The 14,441-nt window shown below is 38.6% G+C and overlaps 1 protein-coding gene across 2 annotated transcripts in view; it reads left to right on the top strand.

Moving 5' to 3' along the window:
- Positions 1-14,441, top strand: part of LOC111931429 (receptor expression-enhancing protein 3) — a 44,239-nt gene that overhangs the window by 3,897 nt on the left and 25,901 nt on the right. The window contains exon 2 of one of the 2 annotated variants that reach the window (XM_086899823.1): positions 14,145-14,289. The exons of the other annotated variant lie outside the window; for it this stretch is intronic. Coding sequence (XP_086755949.1) covers positions 14,210-14,289 — 80 coding nt within the window. The 5' untranslated portion in view covers positions 14,145-14,209. The remainder of the gene's footprint in view (positions 1-14,144; positions 14,290-14,441) is intronic. 2 annotated transcript variants of the gene reach the window in all.

A 14,441-nucleotide genomic window follows, 5' to 3' on the forward strand; every position in this document is an offset into this window, starting at 1 on the left:
GGAACTAGGGAATGGATTTAATAGAATTGGAATTCTTAATTGAATGTGAATTGTCTTGAGGAGTCATGCACAGTAAACAGGGAGTGGTTCAAATTTGCTGTTCCACATAATAATCTTCAGCAGAACTTTGTTTTAATGAAATATTTTCCCTTTGCTCTATCAATGCTATTATTCTTTAAATATTTAAACTTGTGAAATACCTTGTACTAATTGTATATCTTTGTCAAGAAGCAGAAGACTTGAATTGCATAATTAAAACATCTTTCCACTTTCAAATTCTGCATCAATTGGGTGTTGTTGTAGTAAGTATAGCTAATTATTATTTCTAAAACATACTGGCTGTTGCAACACCTTTTGGAATGTTTATTGCAGTATTTCTTCTATTTTTCACTTAACAAAACCAACAAGAAGATAGATAATTTCATGCAGAGTCTCAGAAAACTTCTCAGAGTGGCACATCTTGTTCTTAGTCTTTAATAGTAGAAATATTTTTTAAAATTTGTGACTGTCCATCTTGTTAACTTAAATAGAACTTGTGACTGACTTTTAGTCTGCTTGGATTGCTCATTCTTCTAATTTGTAAGATCTGAGCAATTGTGTACACATCAGTTGCTGAGACAGTATTTAATAGTAAACACACTGAATACTTGTCAGTCACAGCCTGGTATGGATGAGATCAGACCATTCTCTTCGTGGCAAGCAAACATGTGAAAGCATCCTAAATACAAACTAGATGGCCATTTTGTTCTTGCAATCTGTTAAAGCAGGCTGTCTGCTGTAATCTGTTAACTTTTTTCCCCTCCTCACTTAAAAATGAAAGTTCCCCCATCTGTATTGCTTTGCAACACACTCTCTCCCTTCATGTTTAAGTACATGGTTTGTTTCCAGTTTAGTAGCTCAGCATCCGTGAATGTTGGAAGGGAAAGTTGCAGTGCTCCACAGAAGGATGTATTTGTCTTGGGTACTAGTAGTTAGCTTTCTGTTTGTATTCATGTCTTCTCCACTGAAGTTTTAGAGCCTTGCAAATATTCCTTGATTCTGATATTAGATTATAATTAAATACGTTAAGCTGGACAAAGACTGGGAGACACATAAGGTGATCTGAAGCTAGGAAGTAGTATTAGTCTCTTTCAGCCTTTGATGCTTTACAGATTGGAGCCGCTTCTTTAATGGTAGTTTCCAAGGCATTGTCTTTTAATGCTTCTGTTGTTGCTCAACATTTACAGATGTCCAGCTGCCACTACAATTACTATATATCTGAGAATGGGTAGCTGAAGCCATAAGTTGGAGCTGAAGTTTCTCTGTTGATTGGATTGTTATCAGGAATACCTGGCTGTAGGTGATGTTTTATGTAACTGTGTATGCTTTGACTGTAAACCCAGATGGTGTCTTGTTCTTGGAATACAATTTTTTTAATTAAAAGCATAAACTACAAAAATATTTACCCTCTTGTTTGCTAATCAACATGCTGTCAAACATGTCTTGAAGCGATCACAGCTCCTTGGGTGAAATCAAGTAACGTAACATCGTGTGTGTGGAAGGAATAGCTATAGCTTAATAGCCTAATCTTCAAGTCAGAAGAGCCATTTGTGGGAGAGTTTCTTTGACTGTAGCCTGTTTCTGGTACTATGGTTGCAGCTGAAGTATGAAGGGTGTGAACTGCTGTTGGATGCTGAATTTCTGATGGTATTCTTCAGCCTATAAATTGTTGCTGTACCTGTGGGGGAAAAGGAGTTGCTGTCATTGAGTGAGTGAATGAGTGAGATGTGCTGCAATGTCTGTCTCACCACAGAATTGGACTGAATCAATGACTGGGTGTCAGTTAAACTTGGCATTCCATGCTGTGCTTAAATAGATCTCACTGTCCTTTGCTGGGAGGGGCCATCCTGCCCTTCACCCTCTCCTCATTCATTTTCCACAGGATTCAAATGTTACTCTGTGACCACTGTGTAAGTCTGGTTGTTTTGTCAACTAGAATGAAAATTAGCATTGACAGAAGTTAATATTTTGTTAACTGCAATGAATTGTGTTAGTTCATGCTGCTGTTGCTAGTTGCTAGGTAAGTATTGTGTTGAGAATAAAAGGTTGCAGGACAAAACCAGCATTATTTTAGGCTTTAAGGTATGCTTAAAGCATACTCTGAAACTCCATTCTTTGCTTTCACATTGCTGCTTATTCTTTCTTCTTGTGAATCTAGTTCCAGTAATAACAGTGCAGCTGTTCTAATCAAACAAGGTGTAAGATTTTTTAAGGGTTTTCAGTTTCATGGGTTGAAATCTGTAAGAATATATAAATCTAGGGATTAAGTGTATTGTCCTGACTGTGTGAAAGTATGAAATCATTTACATAACTAAGCAATGAGATTGCTTAGAACACTTCTCTCCAATAGTTCAGCTTCTCAGTGAGGCAATCCTAATATATACAATGAGAAGTTTCTGCTCACTTGTATGTTACTTGTAACACCTCTTGAGTTAGTACAATGCAAAATTACTGTCTCTGACAACTTGTAAGAAAAAAGTGTCCTTACTGCTTGTCTGGCACACCTTGCCTTAAATCAACATTTGCTCTGCAGCCTAGCTGCTGTTTTCTCTCCCATGTTTACAGGACTGTGTAGGTGCAGAGGCATGCGTGGTCCGTGTGCCCAGTCTGTGGCAGGCAGCTGGCCTGAAGCTTGCTCAAAACAGATGGAGCATGTCTAGAGGTATCCTGTGGAGTCTGACATTCTTTCTTGATGGTCTTGGCATGTATTCTGTTACAAAATGTGCTGAAACCCACATCTGTGTCCTATGCATTATAGATAAAGAAATACCAAGAAGTGCATGATCTGGCACAAAAGGATGTTTCTAATTAAAACAAACAATCTCCACTCTTGAAATGTTCCACAAACCAGTGTCTGCTTTGAGTGAGCACATTGTAGACTATTGAGCATTTCTGCAGTCTGGACAGAACAGCTTGTCTTTCCTGGGTTTGTACATAGAGACAGCTCTGGATATGCTTATGTAAGGCTGAGGAAGATACTAAGCCAAACTGTGATTTTTATTTTTTTTTAAAAAAGTTGCTTTGGCTCAATAATTTTAATGTTTGATAGAAATTATCTTCAAAATGTGTATAAAAACATGTCTGGCAAAGTCCTCTGTTCCATTGTTCCATGTGTAAAGGAGCTTTCTCTGAGCTTTTTGGTCCTTTTTATTCTGCTTTATGAAATGCCAAAATTTTGAAACCCTAGTACTAGGTTTTTACAGAAGAAAATATTACATCTGCCAACAGTATAATCCCTCTGTTGTCAAGACTTGTCAGACTAGATCATAAAAATTTAGTACAGGACAAATGAGGTGAGATGTGTAGAGTCTAGGCAGGAAAGGTAATTGCAGGTTTTTTGCTGACCAGAATGACTTCCAACATGACTGGCCTTGGTGGCCCAGAACAACCAATCTGACAAGATGGTTTTGGATATGAGGGAAATAAAACACCCCACAGAGGCTATCTGCACTAAGCTTCTGGTCAGCCATCTCTGTTGCTTTGCTGCTCAGTTTATCACTGACAATATAATACAGTGTTACTTCTGCTTATCTTGTGTTTCCTAGCAGTCTGCAAGCTTCAACATGGAGGCGGGTTTAACTAGATGAATGTTTGTCTTGTGTTTATCATCTTTGGAACATTGCTCATTCATCCCAAAGACAGATAGACCTTGTGTTTGATGTTGGATACTAGGTGCAATTTATTTCAAAAGCCTGCAACCTGGCTTTAAGTGCAGGGATTTAGCAAGCAGAATTTTTCCTGATGTGAGAAGACTGATACAATGATGTTCTTTTTTGTCTTAAAGCTATTGGAACTTCCAGTGCTCAAGTGGGAAAGTTAGAAAACAGTTTGTGCTTGTGCCTTCCTACCACTGTCTGGTTTTATTTCCTTCCCCCACCCTGTTTTGTAACTCAGATCAAAACTATAGAGAGTGGGGAAGATGGTCACTAACTTGATGTCCTGATTAATTTTTACAGTATGGTAACGTTACCTTAAACCAATATAAAAATCCCAAAGAATTATTATTTGGCTTTCTGCTGTCATTATTCACTTTTGTCTGCTAATATTTTTATTTCTTCCCCCAGACTGGGATTTTGTTCTGGAATGCATAATTTCCTTTATGTCTAAAGGCATGTCTAGGATTACTCAGTTGCAGTGTATTTAGTATTTGAATATTTTAGAAGCTGACCTATTCAAAATTTTCAGCAGTGAACAGCTTATGGTTCACTTGGAAGACAATATATTCACAGAAACATAAAATATATGTTTTACATGACTGCTTTGGCAGTCATTAATTTGCTGTACTTGTAATGTAAGCAGTGTTGGTTTTACTTTTCTACTTATAGAACTTTGAGGGATAGTTTTTCTTGTCTAAAAGTTACCCTTGAGTAGTTGAGACAAAATGAAATTTATATTTGTATAAAGAAGATAATGCGAATTGGCCAAATTATCTTACATTTCTATTTGGAAAATAACATTTTTGAAAAGGCACAGATTTCTTTTGTATCTTCTGGTTTCTTAGCCCATTTACATATAACCAGTTAAACATACTTGTGTTAACAGAATTCTTCTCTCAAAAAATCTTTTGTGGTTAATCAGAGTCGTGTGCTTTATTTGTTTTTGAGAGCAAAACCTAACCCTCAAACTAATTAATACACGAGTCTCTAAAGAAAAAACTATAAATGATTTGGTTTCAAAAGGGGGGAAATTAAGATATCTTTTAGCATGGAATTTTTGACAATAAGGTTAAGTGACTAATAGAACTGCATGAATAAGGCTGGTAGAGATTCTGCTTGTCAGTCTTAACTTGGTGTCTAGCAGAATCTTCAGAGCTCTCTACGTACCAGGTATAACTGAGGAAACATGTATACTAGGGAATGACAAGTCCAGATGCTGCCTCAAGAGCATCTGCCAAATACAAAGTTCGTAGAAACCTTTTCTTCTGTACAATGGAAAGGTTTGTTTTTTTGAATGCTCTAAGAGGCTTCAGAAGTACATTTCTGGGTTATAAGATTAACAGAATTGTTTGAGAATCAAGGACCTTAAGGCAAAAAATTAAAGTGTCCAACTTTGGATGATTAGAAGCAAAACCACCAGCTGTCTGGGGCAGACATAAGACATCCTTACTTTTACTTCATGAGTTGGTGTTATATGGTTCCACTTACCACTTTACTCAGATTGTGGTATTTTTGTAGCATTTTTTTGGGAGAGGCAGGACATTGAGGCTGGTTTCTGATGACACCCTTGGGTTCAAGAACATGTAATGGTTAAGTCGAACCTTTCTGAACCTTTGGGTTATGAACTTCACTTTTCTCTCTGGAACTACCTGGGCGGATTAATATTCCACCCATTGTGACCTATAGCAGCATGGACACTTTTTATAAAAATGCAACCCATATAAATAGGTGGTTACATGCAGTGTGGTTTGCTTTATACTAACAGACAGCTCAAAAATAAAATGTGGTTTCTCTTGGAATTTTGGGACCGATCCTATTTTAAGTGTTAGATTCCTATATCCAGTTATTTTGATGTTGATTAATACTTCAAAAATAGAGAAGATACTCTTTGAGCAGCAAACAATGACTGTGGATTTTAACTTGTGAAATTAGTTCAAGTCTCTAGCAGACTTAATGTAGGCTGAAAACCAAAGTTGAAAAGGTAAGAATCCAAGTGGAAATCCATTTTTTGACTATGGCATTTGGAGGTGTTAGAGGGAATAAGCCTCAGCCATAAATGATGGCCAAGCCTGGGAGAGAAACTCCAGTGATGTAGCTAGCTTTGAAGCCACTTGTCAAAGCTGAATAAAGCTTTAGATTTGAAAAATAGTTGAGAATGGGCATGACTTCAGAGTCTTGAGAGAATCTAAACTGGGATTCCTCTACTATTGAAAATAATATTAGAGAACTGGATTTCTGAACCTACAGTTTAAGCATTGGGTACATAGGAAACTTTCTCCTTAGGAAGCTGCTGAGACAATAGAGGAAATGTGCTTGAACACTTTTCTACAAAGAATTTGTCCCTATCTCCTGCAGTTGAGACTTGGATGTCTGTAGTGTGTGATTATACATGGGCTTCCCACTGTGACTTCTGTAGCTTGACTGAAGGTAATATAACTCAGGGTAAATATGCCCAAATTAATAAATAAAAGGCTGGCCTTGGATCCTTTCAGGCAACTGATTTTTTTATTTATATTTTTTTCCCCACAGCAGTGAAAGGGATTACTGCCACTTAAAACACTGAGTTATCTTGTCTCTCTTGTCTTGGAACTTGCATACATTAAATGGATGAGGCTGCTTTAAACCTTAAGTATAGTTGCTGTAATGAGAATGTATTCTGCTGAGATTTTTTGACTTTTTTTCTAGGGATGTGTTGTTCATGTATTTTTGGCAGGTTTTTTTTTTAGTTTTCTGTCACCTGCAGAACTTCTGTCAATTAATACTGCTTCTCTTCAGCTATGCTGCATTTTTGCTTCTGTTCCAATTTTGTGCTGGATAAAATACCATCTCTGTATGCAAATCTGATTGTTACCTGGTTGTAGCAATGGTGAAACAAAGACGCACGGACCCCCTTGTGCAAGCGAAGGAAATCTCTTTATTGTAGAAAACACTCCCCTTTTATACTTTCAGTTTCTGCCAGACTTAACAGAAGAAGGGCACCCATTGGCTGCTCAGCTGCAGTACTGCTGTCCATGTGTCCCATCAGCCAATCAGCTTCCTGCTCATATGCTGTCCCCATGTTTTCTCCTCGTAACTGCCTCTCAACTCCCAACCAACATTCCGTCATCCAGCCTGCAGTCGCCTTTCCCACAGGGCTCCCTGGTGAACATAAGCCTTAACAACTTTAACAAATATAACCCCATATCCCACACCTGGGTCATTTTACCAGGACTGAGACCTGAGACTTCCAAGAGCTGAAGCTTTAAGACTGTTAAACATGTCTAAAAATGTGCAGGACTTGGCAGTACCGAGGTGAGCCTTTGCTTTGTTTTCTTTATGGTAGCTTTGGCTCTCCAGACATCCATCTAACTTTCCTTGTTTCAAAATTTGCTGTGGTACAGAGCAGAGAAACCTTTGAGAGGAAGTAGCTGCTGACTTGAGGTAAGTTAGCTGAAGTTACTGTAATGAGCAATTTTCCAATTGTCATGGTTTTAAAGCACTAGCTAAAAAATCACTAGAAAATTTTACTTGTTTCTTGGTGTGAGATATGGATTAGGAGAAGGGCAAAACAGGCTTGAAACTTAAAAGGAATAAAGAAAGTTTGTTAATAAAACTACAAGAATAAGAAACCAGAATAAAACCTCCAGAAACCCTTTTTCCCCCACCACCCAACCATTTCCTTGTCCAACTGACAACATAGAGACAAAGCATGGTGGTTAAAGTAATCCCAACTATATAGTAGCTTTTCATCAGTCTTTGTAGTGAAAAAATAAGTTCTCTTTTGTCAATCTATGGAGAGTTTTTCACAAGAAAACCGTTTTCTCATGGCTTTCTATTTCTCTGATGCCAGCTGCCTGGAAAACTCTGCCATCAGTCCTTTCCTCCCATTTCACACCACTCAGGTGTGTTCGTGGGCCATGATTCAAGGGATGTCATTTTAAGGATGAGTTATTCAAAGGCAGAGGTTCTCTTCATCTGTATCTGTGAGCATCTCTGGAAACAGAAGTTTTCTCTTTGTCTCTTAAGGGCCACAAATCTTCAACAACTCTCACTTCTCCTTTTCTGTTCCAGCATCTCGTAGGATCACAAACTACTTCACCGTTTGCTCAGCTCTATCAATGAATTACCTTGCTTAGATCCACAGTTTGAAATACTTCATCCCCCCCAAAATACTCTTTCATGAATTAAAGGAGTTTTTTCAGAACATTATTGTCCATCTCCATAGTTTTAACAAAAGAATATTTCAGCTTATTAAGGCATCTCCTTATTCTCTTCCCATCTGAGGCTTAATTCCTTTCTTCAGTGGCTTTGATAGTTTATGTTGTCTCTTTACATGTTGATCACTCTCTTCTCCTCTCTCTGGAAAAAGGATTAATCTGCAAGTCTCATCTGGGTAGTGAAAGGGTTAACATCTTGCCCAGGCCTTGTGGATGGTCCCGTGATCTCTGCCGGGGCACCAGCTGGGGCTGTCTTTGATGGAAGATTTTCAGTGGCTGCTCTGGGGGAGTGTGGACACTATCTCAGCATGCCGCAGGTCAAGAGCCTTCCCTCCCCCCTTACTCGGCAGTCTCTGGTGAAACCCAGCAGTCGCAGAAAACTGCAGCTGAGCCGGAGACCAGCCTGGCCCGGCAGCCCTGCTGTACAAGGCCCAGGGAGCCCTGCGAGGGGCTCAGCCCCTCTGGGAAGGGACTCCTGTCACTTCACAGTCTCCATCCTCCCCGAGAACCGCAGAACTCTGACCAGCCCCTGCTCCCCCACCCTCCCCCACCGTGGCCTTGTCTGGCCTGGCGGGGAGGAGGCTGAACCGGAGCTCTGTTAACTCTTACAGCTGGAAACCAAACCGAGAGAGAAATTCCTGGACTTGGGTTTTAAAGGATGGTGTTCACAGGTTGATCTCACTTTTCAATGGTCAAAACTACTGTCAATTCTCAGAAATGGCCAGTTATTGGCCAGGAGAAAAAACTCCCACCAGCCTTAACTTCATTAGGTGTTTCCTACTTTGTTTTTCTTAAATGCCAGTCTATCACACCAATATACCAATTAGATTGCAATGGAAGATTTAAAGGTGCCTTCTGGATTCTTAAGTATTATTGATATGAAGTATTCTTTTCTTACACAGAAATAAAGACCTAAAAATCTGTAGAAGCTTCTAACATTATTTTGAAGACACTTCAAAATTATGGCATAAAGCTAAGCAGTATAAGTAAGAGAGGTGGTAGTTTTTTACTTAAATTTATGGAAGCCAGGAAACTACCAAGTGTATATGTAACTTTAAACCTTATAATAAAATGAAATACCTCATTCTAGATCTGTAATGTTCCTGTTAATCTTGTTCAGCACATCATCTGCATTAATATACGCATGTCTTTTAGGAGCTCTCAGAAGTAGCCTAAATGGAGAGTATCATGTTGCATGTGTAGGTTGTAGTATCTCCAAGAGCAGTAAGTGTAAAGAACTTTTTCCAAAGCAAGGAAGCTCATAAGTGTGTTTCTCTGTCATCTGTCAATTACCTTTATTATGTAAACTCTTTTTGTGACAGTTTCTTTGAACATACATGTAAGTAGCAGCTTTCATCTTTAAACTTAAAAAAAATTGTAGTCTTAATTGTATCTTGTTCACCTGCTTTATGAAATAAGCTTATTCATGCATAAACTAAATGAAAATAGAAAATATCTCCTGGAAACTAGGCTTGGTTTGATGTTTTAAAAAAGATTAAAAATAGCAAATTAGTCGATTTCTTTGTTCTGATGTCCTTAATTCAGCTGTCAGCCCTTGCTGGTCATTAGAAGAAAACACAGTTTAGTACAAGGGCACATCTTTTTCTTTGAACAAGGTCATATGTAAGGCTGTCTTAAGAGCTGTCTGAGAAGTACCTGCAATTGTTCCTAATTGCTGGCTATTTCTCTGTGTTCAGTTCTGCTCCTCTCTGATACCACAGCTGGCTGTCAGGGGGCCACAAACACTTTGTTTCCAGTGGCAAGCAGTCTTAGCAATGGAGAAACTGGAGATGATTTCAGGTATTTGAAGGAAAATAACTTAATTGAGATTTAAGTAAGTGTGAGCAGCTTTGAAAATGAATACTTCTCCAGAAGGGATGAAATTTTGCTATTGAGTTTGAGGTAAGAGCTAGGTGGGAGACTTAAGTTCTCTTCTAAGGGTTGTTCTATATTTGAAGGCATTCAATATTTGCTCTTTATTGTGAGGAAGTGTTACAGATGGTCTGGTTTCAGTTCCTCTGTGTGAATGCTTGGAAGGTGTGAGCTCACCTGGCTGCCCTGCACACATGGTGAGCTCTTTAAGACTGTAAACAGGAAGGCGTAGTGGGATGGGCAGGACGCTATTACAGCAGGAGTCAAACATGTATCATAAAAGCAAGAGGTGAATAGGTAGTCATGCAGAGAAGTGACTAAGGATTTTATAGCAATTTCTATTTGCCTTCCAGTACTAGGTTTTTTTTAATTTTCTGTACAACTGGGTTTATTGGGCCTTTTGACTTTGTTTTGAACAGGACTTGTTATCTGGTGGGGTTTTTGGTTTATTTGCTTTGTTTTATGACATGGTGATGGTATCTCCAGATTTATGCCTAGGCTATCCAGTAGCACAAGAAAAATTGCTCAGTTGTGGACACAAGTTTTGGGGACTATCTGCAGGCACAGATACAGATTCTTTGAGTCAGAATGATAAGCAAATAGCTTCTCCCCAAGTACTTCTGCGCTGTACAGGATCTATAGTGAATAGGAGGTAAGTTGATGCACAGGTTTTGGTTATCGGTAATGCCCTGTCATCTTGTGAGAAGTGTCTGAGAACTATGTTAAAACACTGATGCAGCTTGACCATGTGAAAGAGTTTCTAGGCTGACTCATTAGAGAGGGTAGTCTGGATTTTGCTTTGGGAGTTGTTTTTTAGCAGTCCCTTGTTCCAGACTGCCATGGGTCCCTGAGACAGAGGGCTGTTAGAGCCCATAAGTACATCAGCGCTTGCACACAGATTCCAGTGCAGAACATCCCTTACAGAAGAGGGTTTTTTTGGTAATTTTTTTGTTGTGCTCTTTTTAGACTTCTTTTGAGGTTCAGGGAGGGATATTTCCATGTTGAGACGACTTGAAGAGTTATCTATCAACAGGTTCCCTAATTTGGGGTAGATCAATAATTAGTCCATAAACATGAGTGGATAGGATACTTAGAGCCTAGAGGTCTGCATTAAAAGAAAGGCTTAATTGTCTCTGATCAGACTGCTTGCAGTAGTTATACTTGGGACCCATTAAATAAAAGTTACTGGCATAGAAAAGTCCCACATTTTGAAGGAATCAGTAGGGATGTCACTTTTCCTCTTAAAATTCTAAAGTGGTTTCTGACTGTATGAGTAATTATGTTACTATTGGTTATGCTGTACTTCGGAAGAATCTGGCAGTTGCTTTGGAGAATTCCATCTTTCTAGGCTGGAACATTAATAGCTGCCTTGCTCTGTTCAAGAATGTGCTTTATTCAGATCTGTCAGTGCTTCTGGGTATATTAATTAACTGTTAAGACTTTTTTTTCTTTGGCTTTTATATTCTGGTCATAAGAATGCTACGAAGAATTTTAACAGACTTGTTTCTGATTGCATTCCTGCATTTTGGTAACTAATCTGCTAAAGGAGTTGCTGAATTTAAAGTTTGCTTCTGGTAGCAGACATGTCCTTTAATAGGATTTACATGATTTTCCCTACTTCTTTCCCAAGGCAGGGGATTTGGAAAAAAAAGTAGGATACAATTTCTTGTGGGTTCAGGAATTGATCCTCATGCTCCCCTACCCCTGTAGCAGACAAGCATTTTAGTCATTGTAGTTTTGTAGCTACTTGAATATGTAGTGTTTTACCCTGTAGATTCTGTGGTTTGTATTGTGTATCTGAATAGCAAAATGGAACTAAATTCTATCAGGTGCTGGACAGAAGGACTTTTTTTAGTGTAATGCTTTTCAAAAACATTCAGGACAAAAATGCCAGTGCAAACTTTTGTTTGTCTGGACATGTGAACCATAGCTGGTAGCTGGCTTAGTCTAGGAATCCCTAGCTAGCTGTAACACTCAGGGGAAGGAGTCCAGCATGACTTGAGAGTCTTGCTTTTTTGGCAGTGTATTGGGTTTGTGTGTCAAGGTTTTACTCTTATTTCTCATTATCCTACTCTGTTTTGGTAATAGATAAACAATCAAATTACCCAAACTGACTTGGTAATTTAATTGCCCATGACAGTGGTGACTGGTGAGTGATCTCTGTCCTTATCTCTCCCCACAGCCTTTGAACTTTTTGTTCTTTGTATTTTTTCTCCCCTGCCCAGCTCTGGAGGGCAGTGACAGAATGGCTTTGGTGGGTACCTCCTGCTCAGCCTGGGTCAACCCAACACAATGCAGGGTTTTTGGCTTTTCCCCCTGAACAGGATTCTTGCAGATACTCCTTATGCCTTATTTTGAGCTTGAGAGTGCCACAGAGGTACACAGCAGCTAGAACTTACTCCAAAACGGTATCTTCATTGCTTAGTAGCCAAAAGAAAAAGAGAGATAAATCCAAACTGATAATCTTTGATGGGAGTGGCTTGGAGGTATATGGGCAGTATACAATCTAAGCAAAAATGCTTCTGCTTTTCCAGTGTGTGCTGACTGAAATCCCATTGTTAAGGTGCATGGCTCTATTTGCATTTTTTACAGCAAAGAACAGCCAGCCAAAGATTCAAGCATTTTTCTTTAGATTTTCATTTGGCTATTTAGTTTTCATTAGCAAACTTCCTTTCAAATGAAATCTTGCTTAGGCTAAACTTCCTAACCATATGTGGAATAGTAATTATAGTTCATCTAGAAGTAAAACGGTATTACCACCACCAGACCTAATTTATGCATAGATAATACAGTCACCTACATTACTTCTGGTATTTCCATGTTGTCTGACCAGGTCTTGGAAATAACTCCTGTATGTTTATGGCAGGGATGAAGGCTGCTCCTAACATAACTGGGAAACAACTTAGTATTGAGAAGGGGAACTCAATCAAACCATGGAACTGAATATAAAGGCCTGATATGCTGCCTTGCTTTGGTCAGCTAAGTTATAATTGGTTTATATTCAAAGTTTATATTCAGTTCCATTCTGTGGAGTCATGGAGGATTCTTTTATTCTCCAGCCTGCCTCTCAAGGATGTAGGTATATATTCCTACTGTAGATGCATACAGTGTCTGGCTCTGTATCATTCTGTGGAGATTCTCAGCCTTTAAGTGAGTGGACAAATGGGTGTCACCTCTATTACAAAATTTTTAAGGAAAGGGAATTTAGTGAATGGTGCTGTCTCCAAAGCATCTCATACTCAGAGTTTCCTGGATTGCTTTAGGTGTTAGGTAAGGAACAGAGTGTGTTCCCTTTTTGCATTTTGTAGAAATGAAAGAATAAAGTGCCAAACACTGTTCCATGCTTTGGGCAATACTTCGACAATGTGAACAGACTGAACCCTTCAATGCATTGTTGTTAATGTTAATGGCATTGTGTTTGAGGACTCTGTATGCAAGTAGTACTTTTGAGCAACATAGTGGCTTTTGTGTATTAGTTTCTTTCATTTTTAATAGTTTTTTTGAAACTGTGGCTTTAGAGTTGTTTACTATCCAGGTCAAATATGCTCAATGCCAGAGCAACATATGTATGGATGACTGACTTTCCATTTATCAGTCAGATGCAAACTTGGTTGCTTTGCTTCATAAATGAGCCTTTCAAACAATTGTTCACTTTGACACTTTTAAACTGTAAGACCATAGATTATGTGATAATACAGGCAGTAGGTTGGGTTTTTTAAAAATACAGCTATATGGATACACAGATTCATTGTTTCATCCAGTTTTAAAGGCTCTTGGATATTTTTTCCTTTGTATTTTTATTTTAATCTCCTAATATATTTGAGAAATGTTTCTCTTTACATGAGCAAAATATCTGTAGAGGGGGTAACTATACCTAAAATGGAATGCTATGGTAGCTACTGAGTACAGCTGAAAACCTGAAATAGCTGGACTTACAATTGGCAGTGAAATTACATCATTGGTAAGCAGGATTATTCACATATCTACTAGTAATATAAAGTAAATTATATCACAGTTGGCTGAAACCTGTTTCCATCTGTGGAAACTGCCTTTTTTTTTTGTCTACTATGTTTGTGCAGTGTGCTCATATTCAGTGAGAAATACGAACCACACTTTTAAAAATAGTGCTTGAGCTTTTAAATTTGAAAAGCCATAGAATAATTTGGAACATCTTTAAAGTAGTTGTATGGTTACTGTAGAGATTCCAGAGGATAGATGTACTTCCAGTGTGTAGCAGTAGGTGTTGCTGATGGATTTGAACTTTTTGGAGATACGGATTGAACTTTTGGAGATACAGATCCAAAGGAAAGGAAAATGACTAGAACATGTGGGGCTTTTATAGCCATCTGTGTGACCAAGCTCCCTGCTGCTCCTGTTCTAGGTGTTTCTGCGTCAGTCAGCTGCAGTGGTCTCTCTTTTGCCACTATACTGATCAATCATATACAGATGGAAGATAAAAGTGAAGTTGCTGGCCTTCAGCTACACTCACTGTTGACAAGTTGTCTTTTGGACTGTAAAATTGCCTGGTAGGTTTAACTAAAGTTAGAGGATTTTGCATGTGTGAAGAAGAAAGTGGTGCCAGAGTTGGCAGCAGCATCATTCCATTCTTTCTATGTCAGCTCTGTCTGTAAGGAGATAAAAACAGTACTGGTTCCTATTATTACTGACTAAATGTGTT

The sequence above is a fragment of the Cyanistes caeruleus genome, chromosome 8, assembly GCF_971803275.1.
Source record: "Cyanistes caeruleus chromosome 8, bCyaCae1.hap1.1, whole genome shotgun sequence".
Taxonomy (NCBI): Eukaryota; Metazoa; Chordata; class Aves; order Passeriformes; family Paridae; genus Cyanistes; species Cyanistes caeruleus.